General features: G+C 35.5%; 1 protein-coding gene across 1 annotated transcript in view; it reads right to left on the reverse strand.

The window, feature by feature from the left end:
* INTU (inturned planar cell polarity protein) overlaps positions 1-23602 on the reverse strand; it is a 44532-nt gene that overhangs the window by 16321 nt on the left and 4609 nt on the right. Inside the window, exons 2-7 of the mRNA XM_009579300.1 lie at positions 16043-16128; positions 9462-9665; positions 4646-4764; positions 1909-1998; positions 1313-1390; positions 319-508 (exon numbers count right to left, since the gene is read on the reverse strand). Coding sequence (XP_009577595.1) covers positions 319-508; positions 1313-1390; positions 1909-1998; positions 4646-4764; positions 9462-9665; positions 16043-16128 — 767 coding nt within the window. The remainder of the gene's footprint in view (positions 1-318; positions 509-1312; positions 1391-1908; positions 1999-4645; positions 4765-9461; positions 9666-16042; positions 16129-23602) is intronic.

The following is a 23602-nucleotide window of genomic DNA, read 5'->3' on the forward strand; positions in this document are numbered from 1 at the left end:
TGCTTGCTGTTAAAGATGTGTGTGTGTGTGTGCGCGCGCATATATATATATATTTTAAATAAAGTTTAATTCCTTTGTCATCATATTCTCTTCCTAGATAACACCAAAGTCATCAAACTACACTCCTAATAGCAATCTGTTTCCTGTGGGAATGACTGTGTGGTTCTGAACTTAAATAAAGGATCCTGTAGGAAAATGGGTGGTTTGGGATGGGCAAAGCACTTATGTAAGTTACACAATAACAGCAGAAGATACCTGCATCAATTTTCTGGCCTCTCATATACAATTTTTTCTAGAGAGATCTGAAAATGACATTACCTTGATTTCCTGAGGCAACGTCAGCCAGCGCAAGCCTGGGAGACTGTCTAAGAATAACGCACTGCAGGTATCATAGTGCTGAGCACTGGGGCTGGCATTTGACTTGAGTCTTGCAGGCTGAAGCGCACGCTGGAAGAACAGGTTGAAAAAATGGTCCAGGCGAGAAACATTTTCCACCTGGCAAAAAGCACTGAACAAACATGAACTCCGAGTTAGAATAACATTGAGAAGCTTGTAGCTTGTTTATATAACCCTCTGTGCTATAGAAGTCTCTTTAGAGCATGATACTACATTTGGATTTTTTTTTTTTTACCATTGATTTTAAACATGAAAAACCCACTAGGCTAATATCTAGGCAGTACCTACAAAGAAAAAACTAAAGCTGTACAGCATTACAGTAGATATCTTAGAGCAACTTAAGATGAGACAATGATCAGCTTCATCCTTTTGGAAATTAAGATTATTCTTCTTCTTTCTCTATGGCATACACACTTTAACCCTGAATTGAATGCAAGCATATGAATAGCCTACCTTGGCAATTTTATTTAGGTTACAGTCAGACTGAAAATTTTCTGGGTGATTTCCAAATGCAGAGAAAGACAGTCACTCTGCCAAATAAAGTTGAGAAGTCTGGAGTGTTTACTTTGTTAAAAATATAACACTGATTCATACGTATGTTTTACAGACAGTGCTTTAACCCAAAGGATAACATTTGCAGAGTGTTGTTGACATTGACAGTGACTTAGATTATGTGAATGATTTAACCTAATCAAGGACAAAATGTTCTGAAGTAATGAAGACTATTTCAAGAGTCTTACTAGTGTTAAGACTGAAACAAAAAGGCAAGAACAGAATTCTGGTTTTTGTGCAAGTGTAAAGGAACATGCAAAGAAATTCCATGTAAACATTAAAATTAATGCTACTAGCTGTCTTTTTCAGTGAGCATCAATGAAAAATGAGTGACTGAAAAGAAAATACTTTTGAAAGAACTCACCTGTCTAAAGAACTGTACATAAATTTCAAGGTCCTGACAACATCTTCAATCATGTTCCTCAGCTGAGGAAGTGGCACACTAAAAAACAAAAATTCAAATGTACAGCATGTTTATAACATCTTTACTGTGAATAAGCATAGGCAAACAAAAAATTCTTCATTGGACCGTATGAGAGACTTCCTTTGAGTGACTTGCCCATGATGACAGACAGTAGCGAAGCTGGGGAAAACAACCCCAAAAGTCCTCCTAGAACACATAAATACGTAATATTACTGCTGTTATTCAGTAGCCTCTAATCAGGACTCGACTTTACCAAACACTGAAAATGACTGTTTCCTAGTCTACACGCATTTCTGAAATCTAACGAGACCTTATTCCCTTTAGAGGGAATGAAAAAGAAACTGTAACAATGGATATATAAAAGATGCGAACAAAATCAATCAAAAATCACAGGTATAGAAACTAGTTATACTAAAAAGAGTACATTGTAAGCCCTCCTTTTCTTGCTTTTTTGGTGGAAGAATACAATTTGAGGACGCATAATACGAAACAAAATAAAATTAAAAGGAAAACAAGGCATTATCTTTGAAACTCACTTTTCTTCAGGAAGGCCAATTACAAGCAACTTGTCAGATTCTTTCCAGTAAACAACTTGAACCAGTTTTCCGCATAAGAAAAGGGAGGAACTAGAAAAATTAAACCAGAAGTACTTCTGTTAACACTATGAAGTTATAAAAGACCACCATTATAAGCCAGAATAATTTATATGTATTTTATATGCAAAGTCTTATGCTCATCTATAATCACATGCATGCAACTGGGCTAGGTAATTATATTAATTATTACAGAACTCAAAGACTCTCTGATTTCTATTCCAAACAGATCACACCAGTAGTAACAACATTTTCAAGTATATAAACGTAAAGGATGAACAACCACTACTGAAGCGCCACAGTCGTCTTCTGAATGATTCTGATGCTCTTTAAAGTCTTCCTGCCTAGCTTTTAACACAATCAACTTAGAAAATAAATGCCATTTCAGATCACAGTGAGGCAACCAGAGGTACTAATGAAGGTTCTGAACATAGTAGTCACTCACAAAACCATTTAAAAAGACTCCACACGTTTTAAAAACAAGGCTAAGAGGTATTTGAACATATTACCTGAGTGATAAACATAAGCTTGAATTCTCATGCTATCTCCTTGTATAGAAAATTGCTCTACGAAGCTCAGCAATCCCAGAAAGACACAGAGAACTTTCATTTGAACCATAGAGTGGATTAGAACATGAAACAGAATTAGACCCAATGTTCTAATAAGCAGTAAACCATGCATTATCAGATTAAATGTACTGGTTGCTGCTAAAACCAAGGCCTGTAAATATCTCGAACTCTAAATTTAGAGCAAACCCCACCTTTCTTACTATCATGTTAGAAATTTTAAATAACAAGATAACACTGCTGCAAAGTGAAAAAAGGGTAACTTTAGTTTAAGCTTGAAAGATTCAAGAATTTAATTTTTAGGATATGGCTCCATGATTAACCTGCTTCACCAACTCATACTGTAAAATTGATGGTACTGAATAAAACAATACTGTCATTTCATTAGTTACGAAATACCTTAGTATTTCCGCAGATCACAAGAAAATTTTTATCCTTCATGTAACCAAAAGTACTTTCCAAACAAAACAAGTTATATATTTATAATGCAATTAACTACAAAGAAGTAAACATCCCCATCCCAAAAGATACACAATACATGTGCAGACACAATAATCATAATTTACTCTTCTGACAGAAGAAGCTTCATAGGAGAGCTGGGGATTATCTATTGTATTTTTTGAAGAGATGAGACAGTCCACAGAGACAAGCAGAAGTGCTTTTATATTTTTAGAACTCAAAAATGGGAAATTGAGAACCTTAACAGGAAAGGTGAATCTACGTTAACATGGATTTCTGTATTGTATTTCTGATGATACCATAGGTATAGATCATCAAACAACAGATTGATTTGTCTTTTGGATGTGTTTGAAAATCTGGACATGTCCAAAAATGCTTCTATATAGGAGAATTTCCATTAATAATGCATAAGCATTTAAGAGGAGTTAACATACTTCAGTGCTAATTAATGTGGCATTGCATTAAAATACTGTTATATGCAAAAGATCAAAAGCCTGTGTTTGATACCTGCTGCTAATGGAGTAAATCCACATTCCTATTGATCGCTAAATCAGCAACATTACTTTTAGTAACTTACTAACTAGAAAGTTATAAGCATGGTTAAAACTCAGTGTTAAAACTTCTTACTCAAAACAGCAGGATACCAACAAATCTGAGAAAAAAAAAAAATTAAAAGAAACAAATGTAAACAAAAGTAAATTAACCAGTATTAATTTTCTGGTAAGCAAAAATATTCAAAAGCACTTCAAGAACTCCTTTTAAGGAAAAATTTATCAGTGGAAAACCCAAGTTAAATATATTAAACAGGCTTTTTGCCTTTTGAGGAATTCCTTATTATTGCCAATGCTGTTCACTACTGCACTACTGCTTGCACTCTGTATTCTTGGGCCTGAAATGCCACTTACATTTGGCTTTTTTATACCCATCCAGGTCTTGTGTCTGGCACACAAGGCACTGATGTGCAAAAGAGAAGAGACCCCCAAAAGATGTAAACTCATATACTGATTCTCAATGGGAAGAAGTGTGAAACTGCAAAGTGATACCTGCTATCTCACTTCTAATTATTCTATCAGAAAATCATCTACCTTTAAATATTCAATAATCTCTCGACATATCTCCACCACCGTCACACTGCTCCAAAAACTCAGGAGTAATTTTTATTACACTTCTTACTAGAGTCCTGGACTGTGGATACAAAAATCTTTCAGGTGTTGCAAGCTGAATGTGAAATAAAATGAATTTAAAAGTAGCAAGCACTCATAAATTTAACTGAATTACATTTTATCCTTTTTTAATTTTTTTAAAATATGATTGAAGCTGTCGTGGAATTTCCCATCTGCCATAGTACAGTGCCATGGAATCCCAGTTTAGATAAGGATGTTTTAAGAGATCTAAGATGGGATCTAAAAACAATTTCACTGAACTAAAAATCCTAGTCATTGCTACCCATGACAAAGAAATTCCCCCAAATCAAGGTACATCCAGGCTGAGCAGTCCAATTTCAGGCACGCTGTTCTAGTTAAAACATTACTGCCTAACAGGTAGAGTCACTCTTGTTTTGTCTAGAACTTGATGCATGACCCATGGCTGTTCTTCTGTACACATATGTATAAAATAATAGAAGTAGTAATACATTACATTTCAAATACTTTTACCTGATAATCTGGGTACCAGTAACACTTTCCAGTATGTCAGATAGTGTGAGAAATATTCCTCTCACACTTTTCAGTTTTTGGGATGCTTCTGATATGGGGTACTGATAAAGAATTTCTTGCTGTGAAGAAAGTTAACTGTTAGTTAAGCAAAGCAAAACCAAGAACAAAAGCACAAAAAAACCCCCACAGAAAACAAGGTAACAATTTTTTTTCCTAGCATCAATTTTTTTCTAAACATGAAAGCTTTTATCATATACTTTCACATGGTATCAAAACAAGCGGTGGTCTGCACAGGCATACTGGAAAGTTCCAAAATGCACGTGAATGTTTCTGACAGTTTTAACTTTTCTATTTTATAGAAAATTAGGACTTATTTAGAATCATTATTATATGGAGAAACATAAAATGACAAACGGTATGGCCACTGCATTTTACAGCTTAAAGTACACTTAACAAATCTGATTCCAAGAGATAGCTAATATTTGTATGGTTCTTTCAATATTTAAATTGTGATTTAAATCATCAAACATACAGCTCTTTAAAACCAACAATAAGAATATGAAAACTCCAATCTCTCTATATAACCCCATCTAATTGCTTCACACGTGTAGCACAAAATATAACTGAGGTATATACCCAAATAACATATACACCATTAACAATTTTATCACCAAACCTCTGACCATCTGTGTCAGCATACTCTTAAAGAAGTAACCTTGAAACTGAAGATCAGTAGAGTTAAATATTTGACAATTATTTTTATTTTTCTAACCAGCTTTTAAAAATATTTTTTTATGTAAGCGTTTTCAAAAATTTTATATTAATTATTTCAGCAACCATAAAAATACAGTAATAAGCAAACATATGATTCCCCCACATTTATTGCTTTCTGACAAATCACGATGGGCCAGAAATAATGCATGTAATATTAAGCATAGCCAATGCAAAGAGTATAGTAAATTATTTTTCTACACAAACAAAAGAAACACAGACATGATTAATTTTCCTATTTATGTCACTAAGCACATCCAGCCAGTGCCATTAGAAAATTTTCCTTCATCAAGATTAAAAGAATGTAAAGTTTCATTACAGAAGGACCTGGCAAACCCTTCATTCTTATCCAATTTAATTAGCTCTATTTTCAAATACTCATTAGTGACGAGCGTTTTTTTTTCCTGACTCAATCCCTCAGCTGGAGTAAAACCTGCCATTTTCTAATTACAGCACTACAAAGGGCTAGAAAGAGCCTTTTTTTCTCCTCACTATGAACTAGGGCCTTTACACAAAATTCATTTGAGAATTATCTGTACACTTTCCCAAGGAAAGAAAAGACAACTGTAACAAAAGGTCATAGCTGTATCACATATATATATTAATGAGTTAGCAAGGTTCAGCACATACCACCATACAAGATCAGCTGCTTCAAAGCAAGGCAAAAGTTCATAGGCCACTGAGAATGGAATTAATAAATGAGAAGTAGCTCATTTCTTAAAAAGTGTAAACTCTCCCTCAACCCAAAAAACCCAAACCTGGACAGACTATCTAAACTATTGCCTTATCAAACAGCTTCCCTTTTTTATTTTTATTTTACTAATTTCTCAAACTGAGCCTAAATAACGTTTAAAAAAAAAAAAAAACAAAACCAATAGTGCAGTCTTGACAACGTGGCTAAAAGAAATTCTGTCAAAATGGTGCCAACCAGCTAAAAACCTATGATCTTCAAACAGTGCACTGACAATAGAGGCTTTAAGTTGGATCTTACATAAAATTAAAAAAGAAACAGTAGATGAAAGACAACTATGAATTCTTAAAGATTAATTCAGAAATTATAAAAACAGGGAGAAACGCTACAGGAAATACAAGTCAGTATCTGTATGAACCAAGCTATCTTAACATCTACGAAAGTAGTATCTACTTTGCAAGTATGCTAAACACATGCTTCCAGTAACACTATCATGTAGGAGGAATATGAACATTATTCCTTTTAAGACGTGGTATCACCAAAATCAGTTCAAACACATAAAGATGTTATAGTTGTATGCAGGTACAAATAACATATGTTATAATCGTAACACCTACCTTGAAATAAAAGATAGAAAAGACAAGATCAACCTTACTCATTGAAACCATTATCATATGGGACACTCCGCACATGCATGCACGCATCCTAAATGATTTCTAATACTGCTTTCCTTTATAGTTGAGTACATAGAGCTTACAAGTCTTAGAGCTCATTAATTCTATTTTTGGGTGCCAAAAGCTCACAAGTGGAAGAATTATTTACTAGTTCTAGTTGTCAGTGTTGTCTAGTTGTCATGGATGTGATCTGCATACCATGCCTCCTTTGGATATGGGTAAACAAGCTTAGTAAAGGATCATTATATTTTTGTTGTGCAATATAGCATAGGTGTATAACTTCACCGCTAACTTGAAGTACTACCGTAAAACAAATCTGGAACAGTACATCTACAGGACAAATGTCGCTTACTGTTCACCAAATGAATTTAAAGACAAATGCCTTGAAGAAGGCGGCATTCTTTTGTTAGGAAATGTTATAAAGAGCTTGATTACACAAGCAAAGCATCTCTCAACATTAGAGACTATTTGGGGCTGCATAACTGCCAAGACTTCTCAGGAAACAATTCTTCCACAGTATGAAGGGAGAACAAGTGCATTACAATCCCTCTTTTACCTCTGCTCAACATTCAGGGTTAATCCTGTTTCTTGGGAGAGTGTAAAGAAATAATGGGGCAAGAAAGCAGTACTCCATTTACTCTGAAGTGCAGGAATTGCAATTAGACATCTGCATATCTATTCAACTACCAACAGAGGAGCCAGAGGCCCTGAAATAATTTTTTTTTTAATATTTCATAAAGTCTGTATGACCAAGAAAACATTGGTCTTTAAGTCTAAAGAAATTGTCCATAGCTGTTCTATCCACATAACATAGCAGTCTTGGACTACAAACTTAGAATCGAAGAAAAAAAGAACTATTTGCAATATGTAAGTGAACTTTGATAAAGCATCTTAAGTTTATTTAATTCACAGTTAAATGAGCTCTTTTCATTTTTATTATAGGGAAATAACAAAGCAGAAAAATACCGCAGTATCATATGTTCTAATGGAAGCAGTCTCTGGGTGGGAAAAATTGCACAGAATGACCTTGCCTAGTTGCAACGCTATTTAAAAAAAAAAGGTAATAATTATAAGAGACACTTGTATAAACTAATTTCTGCTGAAGGTACCTCCCATGAAAAATTTAGTCTCTTAAACAGGATTGGAAAGAGCTGCAAACCAGAGCTTATAGTGGTAGTATGTTGCTGTAATAAGCAACAAAGCATACATTACCTTAAAAATAATACGTTAAGAGCATGATTTATATTGCAAAATCAAGTACTCCAGAGTTATGAAGTACTGGATTTATGGTTCCCTAATAAGCCTTAATTATAAACACTCATCTATCCATCTTGTCCTCTGCACAAGACAGGCATCTTTCAGAAAAAATGTAATACTTGAGACAATGTCATGCTGCGTACGTACAAAAGGGCTGAATTAAAGTTGCACAAGTAGCCATAAATCTGTCATTTCCTAGCTTTCAACCACTCGACTCTGCAAACTTCACGTTTTTTACATGATATTATGATATCATGTAATTTTCTAGGGTTCTCCTCCCCAGCCTTGTCTCTAGAAAATAAAATTAAACTCCATTATATGTAGCTGTAACACTTTTTCTCTATTACACATCACCAGCAGAGCAGTACAGACTTGTATCAGTTGAAAAACAGTATCAAAAAAATAAAGACATCTCAGAGAAGGGATGGAGCCCTGACTCGATCTAAGGATTAAATCCAGGGGAGAGAAAGCAAAATGTCTTTCTTCTGCTCCCCACTCCCATCACTGTCCCGCCATCCCAGTCCCTGGGGACTAGCAAAACTTGTGCTTCATTTGATATCTCCACATCACAGATAATGTAAGTGGGGCACTATGCTAAATCTAAGGAGAATATACAGAAGGGGAGAAGAGTCTTTTTCCAAATGTCTGTTTCTAAAAAGTCCACTTTGTCCATTTGTCATTCTCAGATCAGGCAAGAGGCCAAACTCAGCCCTCCACACTGTTCTGTGTCCTTGCATTCTGAGTGGAGTATTTGTAGCTATGGCTACATCATGAACAACATCTACACAAACTTACAATGGGTTATACGTACACTGGCAAAATTTTTCTGAAGAACACAAAAAGGAAAGAGATATCAAAGGAAGCTTTACAGGACAAAGGAAAAGTACTTCAGTAGCTGAAAAATGTTGCCCAATCAAGAATTAACCGTTGATTGCAAACAGCAGACATGCAAGAGTCCTCTAAGAAAAGGCACATTAGCATTTCAAAACAGGAGGAGCTAGACTGATTATATATGTGGACTGCCAACAGCTCCTGCGGGGGAAATTTTTTTTGACCAGGCAGATTTCATAGTTCAACTTTGAGAGGCATATTGAAAACATCCCAGTGAGCATCTGAGAGACAATAACGAACTTCTGAATTTATCTCTGCTATGTCTGTTAACACCTCTAGCCTGCTCTTTATGTAAAGACATTCAGCAGTGCTGAAGTCATTTCAAGTCCAATTAGAGTTTGTCAGCAGTGATACTGATTTTTTTTCCCTGGAATTTCAGGCCTTATTTCTGTCAAAATGGACATTTTACAGACTATTCACTACTCAAAATGATTAGCAAGATTTTTTTTTTTTGTTGTACATCAAAAGGCATAGCAGTTGCTGTTGTCAGTTGTTACCCTTCATCTTCAGTTTTGTTTAGTTAGCCACTTACCTCATCCTTAGATGTTTCAGAGTCCAGTTTCAGTGTGAGGAACATAACAATATGAGGCACATCTTGTATAGCCTGTTGAAGGTCCATATTATCTTCTCCCCACAAGAGCCGAACCAGATTGTTCATACTTGACTGTGCCCGTTTATACCTTTGCTGAGAAGTTCCTTCAGGCTCAAATATTGACATTTCAAATGTAAGTTTAACCTATTAAGATAATTAATTATTGTGAAAATGAGGCTGTACTTACAAATACGTTCTAATATCAGATGAAATAAATGCAGTTGGAGCCCTTTAAGAGATTTAAGCCCTTTCTTAGCTTTACTGACAAAGATGTAAGCATTCAAAAAATTCGTGCTGTTTCAAGAAAACCAATTATATATTCAGCATTACATAACCATCTATTATTAAGGACAAAGCCAGCTATTACGTGCTCTATGAACCATGTGAGTAAGCATGTGGTTTGGTGTGTTTTCATACTTAATTCTTATGGTTTTGAGAATGGAAAAATATACTTACTGCTCTGGGTTTGTTTGAACACAAAACCTTTTGAAACACACACAATATTTGACTTCTTTGAAAATGTCAGCGCTTTCATAAGTATATATCCCCAAGGCTTTTTCATGAGCATTTCTTTGCTTTTTTGAGCACACTGACAGGTACATTTGCACAGGAAAATCGATTTACATTACACTGCAAAAGTCTTAATTTGTAACACTCAGTAACAATTCTTCTTTCAATCTGCCAATGTTTTCACTATGTTAGCTTTTTTTTTAAAACTGTAAAGTCAGCAAATAAGAGTTTTGTTGCCATATTTAACAGCTGTACACAACTAACAAGAAGTATAAAAATTGTTTACATCACTTGCTGCATTATGTCTTCAGAAGAAAAAAAATAATCAAAGCACTAAGAGAGCATTCTCACATTCTCTCTTAAAAAATAACTTAAAGTTTAGATGATTAAGCTTACTTCATCAAAAAGTTACATGAGGTTTACTGTTCTTTATTTCCCAAATAAAACCAGGAGTTTTAGAATAAACACGTATTTCCTGGCTTACAAGCAACACAAAATCCAAACTTGGTGTGGAAATACATTTCAAAATTTGCTTTACAGAGCGAATTTTTTATGAGCACTGCCTTAAAAAAATTATTTTAATTGTGCCAGTAGTCATGAAATGAAAGAGTAATAATTTTTTTTGTGAATGAACACTTCATCCTAAGTATGAAAGAAGGATATGTGAGAAATACCTAGCTCTTGACTGAGCATAAAATTGTAATTTCCGAGAAGAATAAATTGATTTATTTTCTTGGATGATACCTTAGTTTTCATCATTGTTCAAAGTGACTGAAAATATATCCATTTGGACTAAGCAGGCACACTCTTAGTTCCCTCTTTCATACGTTTTTACTCAAAATTGTTTGTCTGCCTTAAAGTATCCTTAACATGCCTATTGACTGGGAAGTTCTAAACATAATACATCACACCAAATCCTGCTTCTCTTTAAAGTCAGTGACAGTTTAGCCTAATGATTGATGCAAAAAAAAATGTTTATATTTTCCCAGTTGCAATAGATTTGAAAAGCCCAAACAGAGGTAATATATACATTTAAATATAGATAATTTATATTTTCATAATTGTGTATGTGTATACACATCCTTAAAGAGAGGAGTGCCAGCAAGAAATAATGATGCTTTAAAACACCCACTGCCTGTCAAACTAGATCAGAGAGAAATGACATCATCAGCTCTTCCAGCTACAACATTTATGTCACTGGCTGCTTTCCTCCCATTCCACTCTACTTCCTCCCAACACTTCTCATTAATCTCTTCCTCTCCTATTTTGGTCCTATTTTTAAATTCTCTGGAACAGCATTGCATTCAATCCTGCTCTCTTGCCATGTGCTACCACCTTCTTTTCTGACAGTAACTCATCACTCGCTCTCTCTTCATCATTTCAGTTTCAATTCATTACACTGCATATTAACAGGACTCGAGGAGCAGAAACATCCAGCTAAGCAGCAATGGCTTCTTAAGACCCAGTAACTTGATCGTTCACAGTTTTATAGATGTATGTTTTCTTCTCTGGCATTCTGAGACTCGGTTCTCTCTCTTTGTCACGCCATCTACATATATTTCAGAAGATTCTCCTCATACCCTGTTTAACTTCTTGCAGATTTCCTCAAGACTCAATAGTTATTTCTCTTAACTTCTACTACATCTTGTCTGTGGATGCTTATTCATGATACTTAGGCTACAATCTCTAAACTAATGACGCACAGATGTAATTCTTGCTGCAGTCTATCTCTTCGTCTCTCAATTTAAAAAAAAAAAACCAAAAACAAACTCAGTCTGCCTTGTCTTAGAGACACAACCATATGGCCCTCCAAGCAAGAGCTCAAAACAAATTGGGCCAAACAGAACTTTAACTCTCCCTCATCCTGTAGGCATCCATGCTGCCTCCCACATCACTGTGGGCAATACCGCACTGCTCAGATGTGAAGTCACGGTATTTTGAGAAAGATGTCCCTCCGCAATTTGACTACAAGTTCCTTTCCAAATCTTCTTAATTCTATCTAACAGCTTAAAACATGTCATTTTCTGTTCCTCTCTACTTTTGTCCAAGTTCTAATCTATTTCCTGCCTTTAAAAAAAGAATTACTGTGAAAAGGACCATCTAGGCTGGAAAATGCTGTAATAGAAAATGACTAAGAGACTACATTTCTACATACCTTAAAACTATTTTTTTTTTGTGGAGGAGAAATGGATCTTTGTCCTGAGCAGTGCACAGGATCTGATTAAATATGTGACTACTGAAGTACCCTTTTGTAAATACTGACTATGAAATCTTTCACAACTTCGATTCCATTTCTCTTAAGAAAATCAGTTCAACGCACAGCAAAAAAACAGAAAAGGAAATGAAATGAAGAATGGGAAAAGCACAGAAAATATTAGTATTCCACTCTACAAATACATAGCATGCACATATTCGCAATGCTTAGAACAGTTCTCAAAAAGAATTTAATCAAACTGTAGGAAGGCACTGATGAAGGTGATAGTAACAGCAAACTATGAGGTACATAGATGGTGATTTTTCTGCTTAGGAAAGATGTGACAAAAGTGGAACATGACAGAGCTCTCAAGTCATGGAATGATATGAAGAATAAGACACAGATAGTTAACTACTCCTCATAACACAGGAACCTGTGGTATGAAATGCACTTAATTAGATGGAAGTTTGAAAACAAACAAAAAAGAACGTAACAAATCAGTTATGTAAATCACTGCTACAGGATGCTATGGCCGTCAAAGGAATTTTAAGAACTAGATTAAAAAAGAAGGTACAACAGTGTAAGTGATCCAACAAGTCCCTAACTATTGACTGCTGGCAGCTGGAGAAGTATGATGGGAAGGTCACTCTGTATTTCATTTGTTTCTTAACACTCTTTACTTAAACATTTGTCAGTGTAAGAAACAGAAAAATGTAGCTGTTGTACCATTGGTCTGACCCAGAAAGGCATGCTTTCTGTTTATCTGCAAGAAAGCTATATGTCTTAGAATATGGATTTTATTATAGACAGAGTTGGTGGCATTGCCTGCCTTTTAAGATTGCCTGCCATTTCCTGTTGTAAGTCTCTGTCTTCCATGTGCTTATGGTTTGCACAACTGTAACTCAAAATTTCAGGCTGAAATTTCTGATTCTGAATGTCTGCCTCGGGCTGAATATTTTTAGAAATCTTTGGGTAAAATGGTTCTGCAACTTCTGAGTATCAGGGTAAGGAAAAGTATATTCTTTTAGCATATCTTCCCCTTCGTATTCTGCCTTCTCTGTGTTGTGGTGATAGGAAACAACAGCTATTTTGGTTATAGAAATGTAAAATTGTATAGACTGGAGAATATAACTTTATCATACTATCTCAAGCATTGATTGAGGGGTATGCTTTGTCCTGTCACATTCAGTAACTGCTACAGAACTTCTAGACGGGGTATCCAATGCTTTAATCAGAATTGGACCTTATCTTATTAGGTGACATGCAAGCACCTGAACAGAAACATTAGGAAAAAAAAAAAAAAAGACAGATGTAGCATTTGGACTTCTATTGCTCAATAAATACACTAAACTAGCCCTTACATGCCTAGAAGCTAGTATGCCTAAACTGAGGTAAGGAAAACAAAATTCTGGAAATGATAGTAACAATGAGAGATGTTATGCCACATGCTGCAACTGAGAGAATCTAGGTAATTAGTTTTTGAAATTACTTCCAGTAATTTTTAACACTGAACCCAGAAGAGCAGTGACTTTGCTTATGTAAATAACTTATAACCACGGTAGAACAGCTTTAAACTGCATCTTGTTTTGATACTTTGCAACATATGATGAATGAGAATACATTAACAATTTTGCTTGTGTAACAGCTGTCTTTACTACTAAATCTCAGAAACAACAACCCTCTGTTTCTTCAGCAGCATGAACACAGTGTTCTATACTGCAAAAAAACCCCAGAACTCTGTATTTAAATTCTCCACTGGTCTATTTCAGCAATCATTCTTCTGGCTTGTCTCAAACTGCACAGTAAAAAAGGAATAATTGCACTTTAATAAAAGGTTTGGGAAAGCCAACATGACAAACAGTTACACATTTCAAGTAATCTGTCTACTTGACAGATTTACTGACAATGTCAACATTAATGTTGCATTAAAAGTAACTACTATATAAAGGGTTGCATTGCATTTTAGCAGCAAGTAATACGTATACTCTAATCTAGCAAGGATACAATTAAATAAACTATATAATCTCTGCTTTTTTAAATCATTCTGTATTTAATAACAGTTACAGCAACTCCATTTTTGGTCAAAGACAGGCAAGACAAGGTTTTTCTACCATGGAGCTCTGCCAATACCTGACCACAACTCTGGTAGCTTAGGCAAGCTTTGTACTGTCAAATATCTTGGAAAGCTTCCTAAACTGACATACTAGTACTCAATCTTACTGCAGTTGCAGATGTAGTTCTACAGGCACACTATGTAAGTTGCGAACAGAAGCATGTTTAATAAAACCTAAAATTTCCACTCCTTTTTATCTCTGGACAGTAAAACATTTCTACTATCACCTCATATATTCTACCTGAAGAAAAACTACCAAGAGGTTACAGACATACTGTAAGAGACACTATAATTTTAACCTGCTCCATCTCCTATCTGCAGGTTGCAACTTTTACCTTGTCTTCCTGTCCACCAGAAAATACATTTAAGCAGAATAACCCAAAATACTTAATTTTACACTACTAACATCCTAAGTAATTAACACTCTCCTGGTTTAATTCTGAAATAACTATCTAATTCTTTATTAGTTATTTAATTCTTCATTATAGCTCCAAAATTATTATTCAGCTAGAAGAGAAGATATATGCAGTAGGTTTCGAGGGAAGAAACATTACTCATCAGGTCAGTTTTGGGGGTTTTTTTTTGTATCAATGTTTATTACTGACTTCTATCAATCTTCATCACTGTTCAGTTTTGAAAGATCTTAAAAGTAATCTAAAAGCTCTTAAATACTCAAGAATTTATTTTTCTATTTAAGTATGAAAGCGGTATCAGTTTCTCCATTTGAATGCTCTTAAATATCTTTAATAGCACTACTTTTTAATTCAGGCTTCTTTTTACTCTCTTGTGGTTTGTGAGTCTTTCTTATATTGATGAAGAGATAATTATTTTATTTAAGTATTTCCATAGCAATTATTACCATTTTAAGAACAGTAATTGACCAAAAAGCCACTACTATTCTGCAGTTGACGTTATTTTTAAGCTAGACATCAGTATCTTGCTTCATACATGCTATTGCCAGGTTGCCATCTCCAGCCCTATTACCCACCAGGAGCAATGCATCACCACATTACATCCTTGTCCTTCATTTGTTGAGAATGTGTTCATTTTGTGTTCAAAATAACAACTCTCAAAGCAAACACACTTGCCAGCTTTGCCCATAACTACAACTATTACTGGTTAAAAGTTTGTGCAGGTCTCAAAAGAGTTACTTCCCTGTATTTAGCAAGAAGTAATTAATTTTGATGCAAGTGGTAACGTAATAATGAAGTTGTTTTCTGAGCAGGAAAAGTAATAAAACTTGATTTTTCACTTATGTGTGTACTAGTTCTCATAGAGAAACATGAACACTCAGAATTCTGCAAGCATAGAATACCTTGATTCTCACACTGGGCAAAAAAAATCAGGTGGTGTGGTTAGTCTAAACCTACAAGTATGCTGCTACCTCTTGCACAATGTTGCATGTGCTTTCTGACTCTAGCTGATGACAAACGGAATATGTAACAGCTGGACTGTGCCTAATGTCCCTTAATGGGACATTGGCTTGAGTCACTTACTTGCACCTATCTATTTTCACAAAACTTACCAGAATTAAACTCTGAAATTTCTACTCTAAGTTTGACTGAAGTCAACCAATGTGTTCAAAAAGTAGATGAGGAAGTTCTAAGAAAAAGACCGCCTAAGTTCTGTTTCCTAAGGAAAAAAGGCTAGAAACAATATTAATTTTTACAGAGGACATTTGGAATAAAAGTTCAACTACTGTACCTGCATAGGACCTGGAATGCAAGACAAAACCCTTTCTATGTTTTCAGAATTCACATCAACATCATTTACAGCAACTAGAGCATCTCCTGGAGATAAAACAGACAAAAGCATGAGAAAGTTAGATGGTATTACACCACAGTACAAAGCCAAACAATGTTTTGTTTTAAAAATTCTAGATTTCTTTTTGTTACATTTAAGTAGATGGTTTCTACATGCAACATTTACTGTGTTTAGAAACATTAATCTATTACCTCAATGCTCTTAAGGCCTTACTGCCATGCTTGTATTAATTTACAAAAATAACTATCAAAGCCTCTCCCCTCCATCCAGGCTTATATCACTTCTGTTACTTGATCAGAAAACCCAACAACTTCACCAATGAAGTTATGCCCAAGAATTACTTTTTCTCCCTCCGAAACCACCTCTGTTCACTTACCAATCCTTCTCCATTGCTAACTCCATTGATATAAACACTACTGTTTCCAAAACTCACTCTTCCTGCAGCAGCTTACAAGTTCTAGGCCATCACTTACCAAAGGTTACAAGTATTGGGAGAATCCCAGCACCCCCAAGCCCCTCTCTTTGAAGCAGTCCCAGCCGTTACCATGTGTATTAGTAACTCGGCTTAGTTCACTAAACAGGCAGAAAACCATTCACTCTTCCTCATTTCATCCCTATACCTCCTTTGTCGCCCAAGCCACATCACAATTTATTCCCTTCTCCTCTTTTCCATGCCTTGTCCACTGCTGTGGTTTCTTACTCTGCCCTCTTCATGCTTTTATCTGCCAGTTCTTCCTGCCTAACAACATTTAGTGCTTTCTAAATCTGACTCTCTTCCCATTACTGGAAATGGGGAGAAGAAAACAAGGATCCCAAAGAAAAAGTCTTTAACTACAGATGGAAAAGATTTGAAAAATTAAAGGCACTAGTTACGAAAGCAAACAGAACCGAATTAGAGCTTACAAACTTAAAATCCGCATTAAAGTTTTAAAGTACAAAAATCAAACTGGGATTTCTATCTGAAGTGAGGGAAAATATCTAGAGAAGTATCCCAGTAATAATTAGTTGATAACCTCTGCCTCATCCCCCTCAAAAAGATGCATGTTTAAGCATGGAGTATGTAAGAAGGATGACAGAGACCAGTGGAAAAAAAACACCTGTGAAGTTAGAAAACAAAGCTAAAATAACATCAAAAGATAAAACTACTTAGACCTGTAAAAAGGAAGAGAAATTGAAAAGTAAAAATAGAAGGTTTTTTTGGCTATTCATCTACTTTCAAAAAAAAAAAAAAGGAAGCAGCAGTAAGAAAAGGATACATATTAAAGATATTAAATTATTTAAAAATAATTTAATATTTTAAGATATTAAAGATAAATCAACCAAAAGATTCGATTACGTAAGCTGGCAACTTAGAACACCAGTCCAACATTTAAGGTGAGATTTTAGGTTCAACCTAAGTCAGAACTCTCACTGAAAGGAGAGTCCTTCATGGTTTCTCTTATGTCAACATCCGAAGTTGGAAGCGCTTTTCAGTATAAAAGAAACACTACATCACAGAAGAAGAAACCAATAAATATTACTGGAATAACAGAAATATAATGGAATTAAATAATATATTCATTCTCAAGAAGGTGGCCAAGTAACACTAAACATGAAAAAGACACGCAACACCTGGATGCATTAGGAAGGGCATTTCCTTTGAACATAGGTGAGTATTAATAGGACCTGACAGGATCCCATCCAGAGTACTCCTTACGATTCTATTCACCTGTGCTCAAGAAAAATAAAATCAAATGAGATCAGACACATAGAAGCAATACTGCAGCGACCATGGGAAATGGAGAACCCGTTTATGTTGGTTAAAGATAAGGTGAGTAAAGACTAGGTATGAAAGCAGCTAGAGTAGAAATCAAAAGGTTCTGTAGTCTCAGACCAGAATTTCTAAAAAGCTTTCCAATAAGGCTATCTAGGGCAAAATACCTAAGATGAGGCAACATAAATTTATAAAAAGAACTATATGAAGTGACTGCCAGTGGCACCAGGATATAGGACTTGATGTTCATTAGGTCCTTTCCAGAGCCAAATATTCAACTTCAGCCAAATATAAGAGGCCTTATTTTCTACTTGATTTTCTTAGGTGTCACTTTCAGTTGTCTCTGCTTTCTGTTCTATTGGGTGAAAAACTTGATTAGTTTCCAGCTTGTATCTTCTGTCTGTAGAAAGGGAAATAAAGAAAAGAAATTAGCTTCTTTCTTAACATTGAAAGTGACTTGATTCCAAGGTTATTCTTATGCCTTACAGGTGTCAACTAAAAATACCAAGAGCTGCTCTGGAAGAGCAAATTGAAAACCAAGCCTAATTTTGCTCGAGCTGCACAAAAACTCCCTTAAAAAGTACCTCCACATCCTCTCCAAGATTATTAATATTAGCATTTAAAGGAGTGTGATATGTAATATGAGACACTTAATAAACGACTGAAAACAAGAAAAAAGGATTGACTGAGGTACTCTATCTTCTTTCAAACTAGGTACTCTTGGGCTTTGTTTTCTAAGGAAATGAGGCTTCTACAGTTGTACTATGAATAGCTTTGATCCCATTACTAAATTTCAGCCAAAGCTGGAAGAGAAGGCTACGCATTCTCTTAATGGACTGCTGGATAGAGAAGCTCCCCCTTTTCCTTCCCTCTCCTGCCCCAGGTAAAGCTGCACCCTGAGCTCATCACCTGTCCTGTTTGTGCTCCAGGCTGGCCAGTCCGTACAAAGGCAGTTCAGAATCAGACACAGCAAACACTGACTTGTCCAAAAAGCTGGTAGAGGGCAGGAGAGGGAACGGTATTATGAGAGCAGTATGAGGTATCCCCATGTGTGGGAAAAGGCACAAGGGGAGGAATTCTGGGACTGGCATAGCGAAGGTATGTGGATATAATGTAAATCCGAAGACAGCTGGACAGTTCATTATTTCTTCTGTTCAGTTTGTTTTATTATTTGTATCTACACTTATAGCTCATCACACTTAGGTAAACCTTATTGAAAAAGGTGAAATAAACCAGCATGTCCCTCACAACTAGTGCTGCTGCACTTGCAGGGTTCAGGGAATTATATGAATCCCAGAAGACACAGGCTAGAAGCTGCAATCGTGACACCTGTCCTTTCCTCCTGCGCCAGGACATGTGAAAAGCCAGAGGCAGCATTACAGCAGTATTTAACCACACCTGCAATAGGGAAATCCTCAGCCAGGTAGTAGCAGCAGTGCTCACCACTCTTTCAGGCAGCATAAAGAGATTAGAAAAAGGATATGGATTCGTAGCAAATGTGCATGTTAGTGTAACTGTATTTTAAGCCTTGACTTGGCAACAAAAATGTGCTCAACTGCAGAAATAAAGCACTGATCAACTGTAAGGTCCAGTACATATTTAATGTTTTCTAGGGAGAAGACTTGCTTAGCTCAAACAAACACAGTGATCATGATGAGGTACATACTAAGGAAAAGCAGAATCTGTGTCTCTGAGGTCTGTCCATTTCCTAAGAATCTAGTAAAGACAACAGAAACTCTAAGTTTAGAAGAATTCTGACAGTTTATCATTACTTCTATCTTCTACGTTGTTAAATACCATCAAATACAACTGGAATTCTTTCCAGGTACTAGGTTGATTGCTCAAAATCGGTGCAAAACACAATTAAGGCCAGTGAGAGAAAGAACATTCTTCTTAACTAACCATCAGTAAGGAAATACAGAATCCCCCCAAAATGCAAGCAATGTTCCTCTTTAATACACTAGGCAACAACCAATTGCTCACTGTTATTGTACATTAAAGGAGAATTCATTCCTACTCTTTCTTACAGTAAAACAAGAAAAGGTTAAGTTTTAGTATACACAGAAAAATGTCACCATTCCATAGAATGAATTAAACTGGTTCTTCTATTTCAAGTAATAGTAGCTCTCAACCTAACCTGTGTGTTTCTTGATGCGCAGCACAGCGAAGTTTTAGCCTAGCGAATCTTCAACACAACAATAATTCAAGACAGGAAAGTTGAAAGTTAAACAGCATTTAAAAGCAACTCAGTAAGTCCATGCCAGAGCCCCAGGACTTGAAAATTTGTAATCAAAAGCAAAGCATTCAAGCTACTTTAATAAAACAAGAAATTATAAACAGAATTACTACTTTCTTTGTTGAAGAGCACTGTATTAAAAGATCATCATTCACAAATACAAGAGAAAGCATAAATTGCTCTTGTACTCATCTGGAGCACTGTTTAAATAAAAGTTGTTTGTGTTCTGTTTGTTTTACTAGAGACCTTACAAATTCTATTGTAAAGACAACAGTCGAGTCATCTAATCCACAGAGCCATTCAAACGAGCTGCACACATTTTGTGAAGACATATGCACCTTAGCACATAAGGGAGTATTTTTGAACCACATCTCCCAGGGTGCAATATACAAAGGCACTTTGAAAGGAGAAGATTCATCAGTATTTACATGTTATATACTCAAAGTGTTTTATTTATTCGACGCCTAATGTACATATGTAAAACTTTCATTGCAGCAGTAAATATTTATTCCATTCAATTTGTAAAAATGTAATCATGTACCATAAATGGAACAGCAGTCCTGTAAGGCTGCCTTCATTTTGCCAGAAAATGCTGTATCGTTATTAAAGAACTGCAACTTGATGTACAACTGAGAAAATCTACATTTATCAGTATAGACTTTTCAGAACTGGGGGTGGGGGGGCGGGTGTTTGCATTTTTTCCTTCTTTTCTTTGTGCCAAACACAATAGCATTCGAAGAATAGAGACTATGAAGTAACAGAATGAAAGACATCACTGGCACAATAGGAAGTATGTAAAATTACGAACACAGAGTATCTTAAAGCAGAACATGACCACAAGATCTACCCAGTGTGATAATTAATGCCAGCAAAAGAGTTTATATATGCAAGTGTTCCTTTGTTAGAGCTTCACATCTATGCTTTCTTTGAGAATTGTTTCCTCCCCTTTAGCAGGGTGAAAAACTAACAGAAAGTGAGACTGACTTAGGTCTTCAGACATTAAGTCCGTCAAAAAAATAGCGCAAATACATAAAGTTTAATCTAATTTCACTTACTTAATGCTTAATCAATTTAGGTTAAATGAAATAAAAGGGTAAATGGTGTTTGCAATTGTTTAAGTTGATCTAACTTGATGGTTTGCAGAGTTAAGTCATATTTTCCCAGACTAAAACATTGCTGAATTTCAGATGTAGAGAGACATTTCACTAGTGGAGAGAAAAAAGTTGTACAGATGGTACTGCAAATACATTTTTCAATCATTCTTGTGCTCTATGATGTGGGTGAAAAACCCCCTCCCCCTTACTTTTCTTAAGTACAGAGATCAAAGTGAACTTTTTCTTTTTTGCTGAAGTAGACGTATATACTTACATAGACAAAAAGCAGACATTTGCTGCTTTTGAAAACAACATGAAATGTTGTTTTCAAACCTGATATAAATAATGTAAAATTTTGCCTTTATTTTTTTAGCTTTTTCAACAATTCGGTTGTATACAAAAATTTTACTGTATAATACTATATAGAATAGCACTCGCCCTGCTCTTTCTGGCTTGCCTTTCTACCAGCAATAAGATGACTATTGATTGTCATGAAAGTTACCAATATATATGTTAAAAGATGAAGAACATGAGAACAAAGTCTCACTCAGTTCCATTTTTAGAGACACAGTGAGCAACTGCAATAAATTTTCTTTAGGCAGCTCCAGGATATCAGACCTTGAGTCAATAAATTTATCTTTAGAAAAATAGATGTCCTTCTCTTTAAGGAATAAAGTAAGCTTTTTTTGAAATCCCTTAATAATAAATAATCAAGCTTTTGAGTTTTATCACTTATTATAAAAAGATTCTCAGTTCACAAAGAAACTGTAAGATGTACATAAATGTTCTCCACACAATGCCAAGCAGAACTGAATTTTACTAGAGTGATGGAACACAGAGAGGAGAGAGGCAGGAATTCTTTCCTATTTTCTTTGTTCTGTCTTTCCATCTTCTCATTAGGAAAGATTTCTCGCATCCAGTCAGTAGTAGCTAAGAACAGTGTATACTGATCTCAAACACCTAGTCTGCACACAGCTGATGGAAGTTTTTCTGCTTGTTTAAAGACAAAGTTTACAAAAGTCTTTGGGACTGCAGGCATCCCTAAAATGTTTATTTCAGAACTGCCTATCACTTTGCCACATGAGGTACAGGACTATTACTTTTGTCAAACATCCATTCCCTAGAGATAAACCTGCAAGCACCATTTCTAAAAGTAGATCTTCTTTGCATTAAGCCAGGGGACATTGATTGATAAGTGAATACCACTTCCATACTGTGATGGGAAGTGAACATTTTTCGCTGAATTAAAATCAGAACCACGTTGTTCACATGGGAGAGGACTGAGGACGCTTTTTTCATGAAATCCTGATATTTAGTTTCCTCTGTTCTTGGTAATGACTTGGTGGAAGTACTTATAAATGTTCACATACTCCTTTCCAAAAAAGGCAAAGTATGGAACACATTCTACTGAAGAAAGCCAGATCAATTACTTGCTTTATATGTTAGCAGGCTGCTTTTACCCAAACCAATGCTGTTATGCTTCAAGAGGAGATTAAAAGGACATAAACGACATCCCAAACTCCACAGTGAGAACATAGCAAAGCTTACACAAGCTCTGTATTTCGATCTTGCGTGCCCAACATCTCTACTTTGAAAAGCTTTTTCAACAAGTACACCATATATGGTAATTCCTCATGAAAATCTCAAACTCTCACAGTATTTTGGTCCTCTCAAGGACATTTTTCTGACAGGACTCTTAGTTCCATGGTCTGCAAATGACAAAAGCAGTATTTACTCTGACTGTCGGAAGATGACTGCAAGTTGCTTAATTTTTGTAAATGGATTACCGTTTTAAACCACTAGTCTATGCCATAGAAATCTAACAAATATACTTGGCTTTCTAGCAATGATGGCCTTGTTTACCAGAACTTCAGAACTCCAACAGCAATATCTGCATTTTTACTATTAAAATTAAAACGAGCAAAGATTACTACTGAAACATTTCTTTAATTGGGGAAAACAAACAAATAACTCTCACACATAACATCAGCAGAATTATTGGATTAGAAACCCATAGAAAACCATTTGCCAGTACATGGGGTTGGGATCCGGACCTTTCAACTGAAGCTTGCAACAGTAGCCTACATCTTTTGCATACTTGTTCAAAACTGGATTATTATAGGCTATCTTTACTACCATCCAAGATTAATCCCTGTCCCTGGGTAGTTTTCACACTTTTTTGACAATTGTACCTACTGATCAGGTGAGAGAATTCATGCAAACTGTTCAGATATTCAGTGACGAGGGCAATAAGAACAGAAGATAATTTCAAAGAGGGTAACAATAGTATACTCTGCTAGTGAAAAGAGCTTTCCTGTATTTTCAGTGTCATTGGAATTACTTTTCCATTTGTACTATAGTAAAAATGATGATCATCAGCATTTATAAGATGTATCCCCTGCTGTGAATCGGATAGG

The sequence above is a fragment of the Fulmarus glacialis genome, unplaced genomic scaffold, assembly GCF_000690835.1.
Source record: "Fulmarus glacialis isolate BGI_N327 unplaced genomic scaffold, ASM69083v1 scaffold17686, whole genome shotgun sequence".
NCBI lineage: Eukaryota > Metazoa > Chordata > Aves > Procellariiformes > Procellariidae > Fulmarus > Fulmarus glacialis.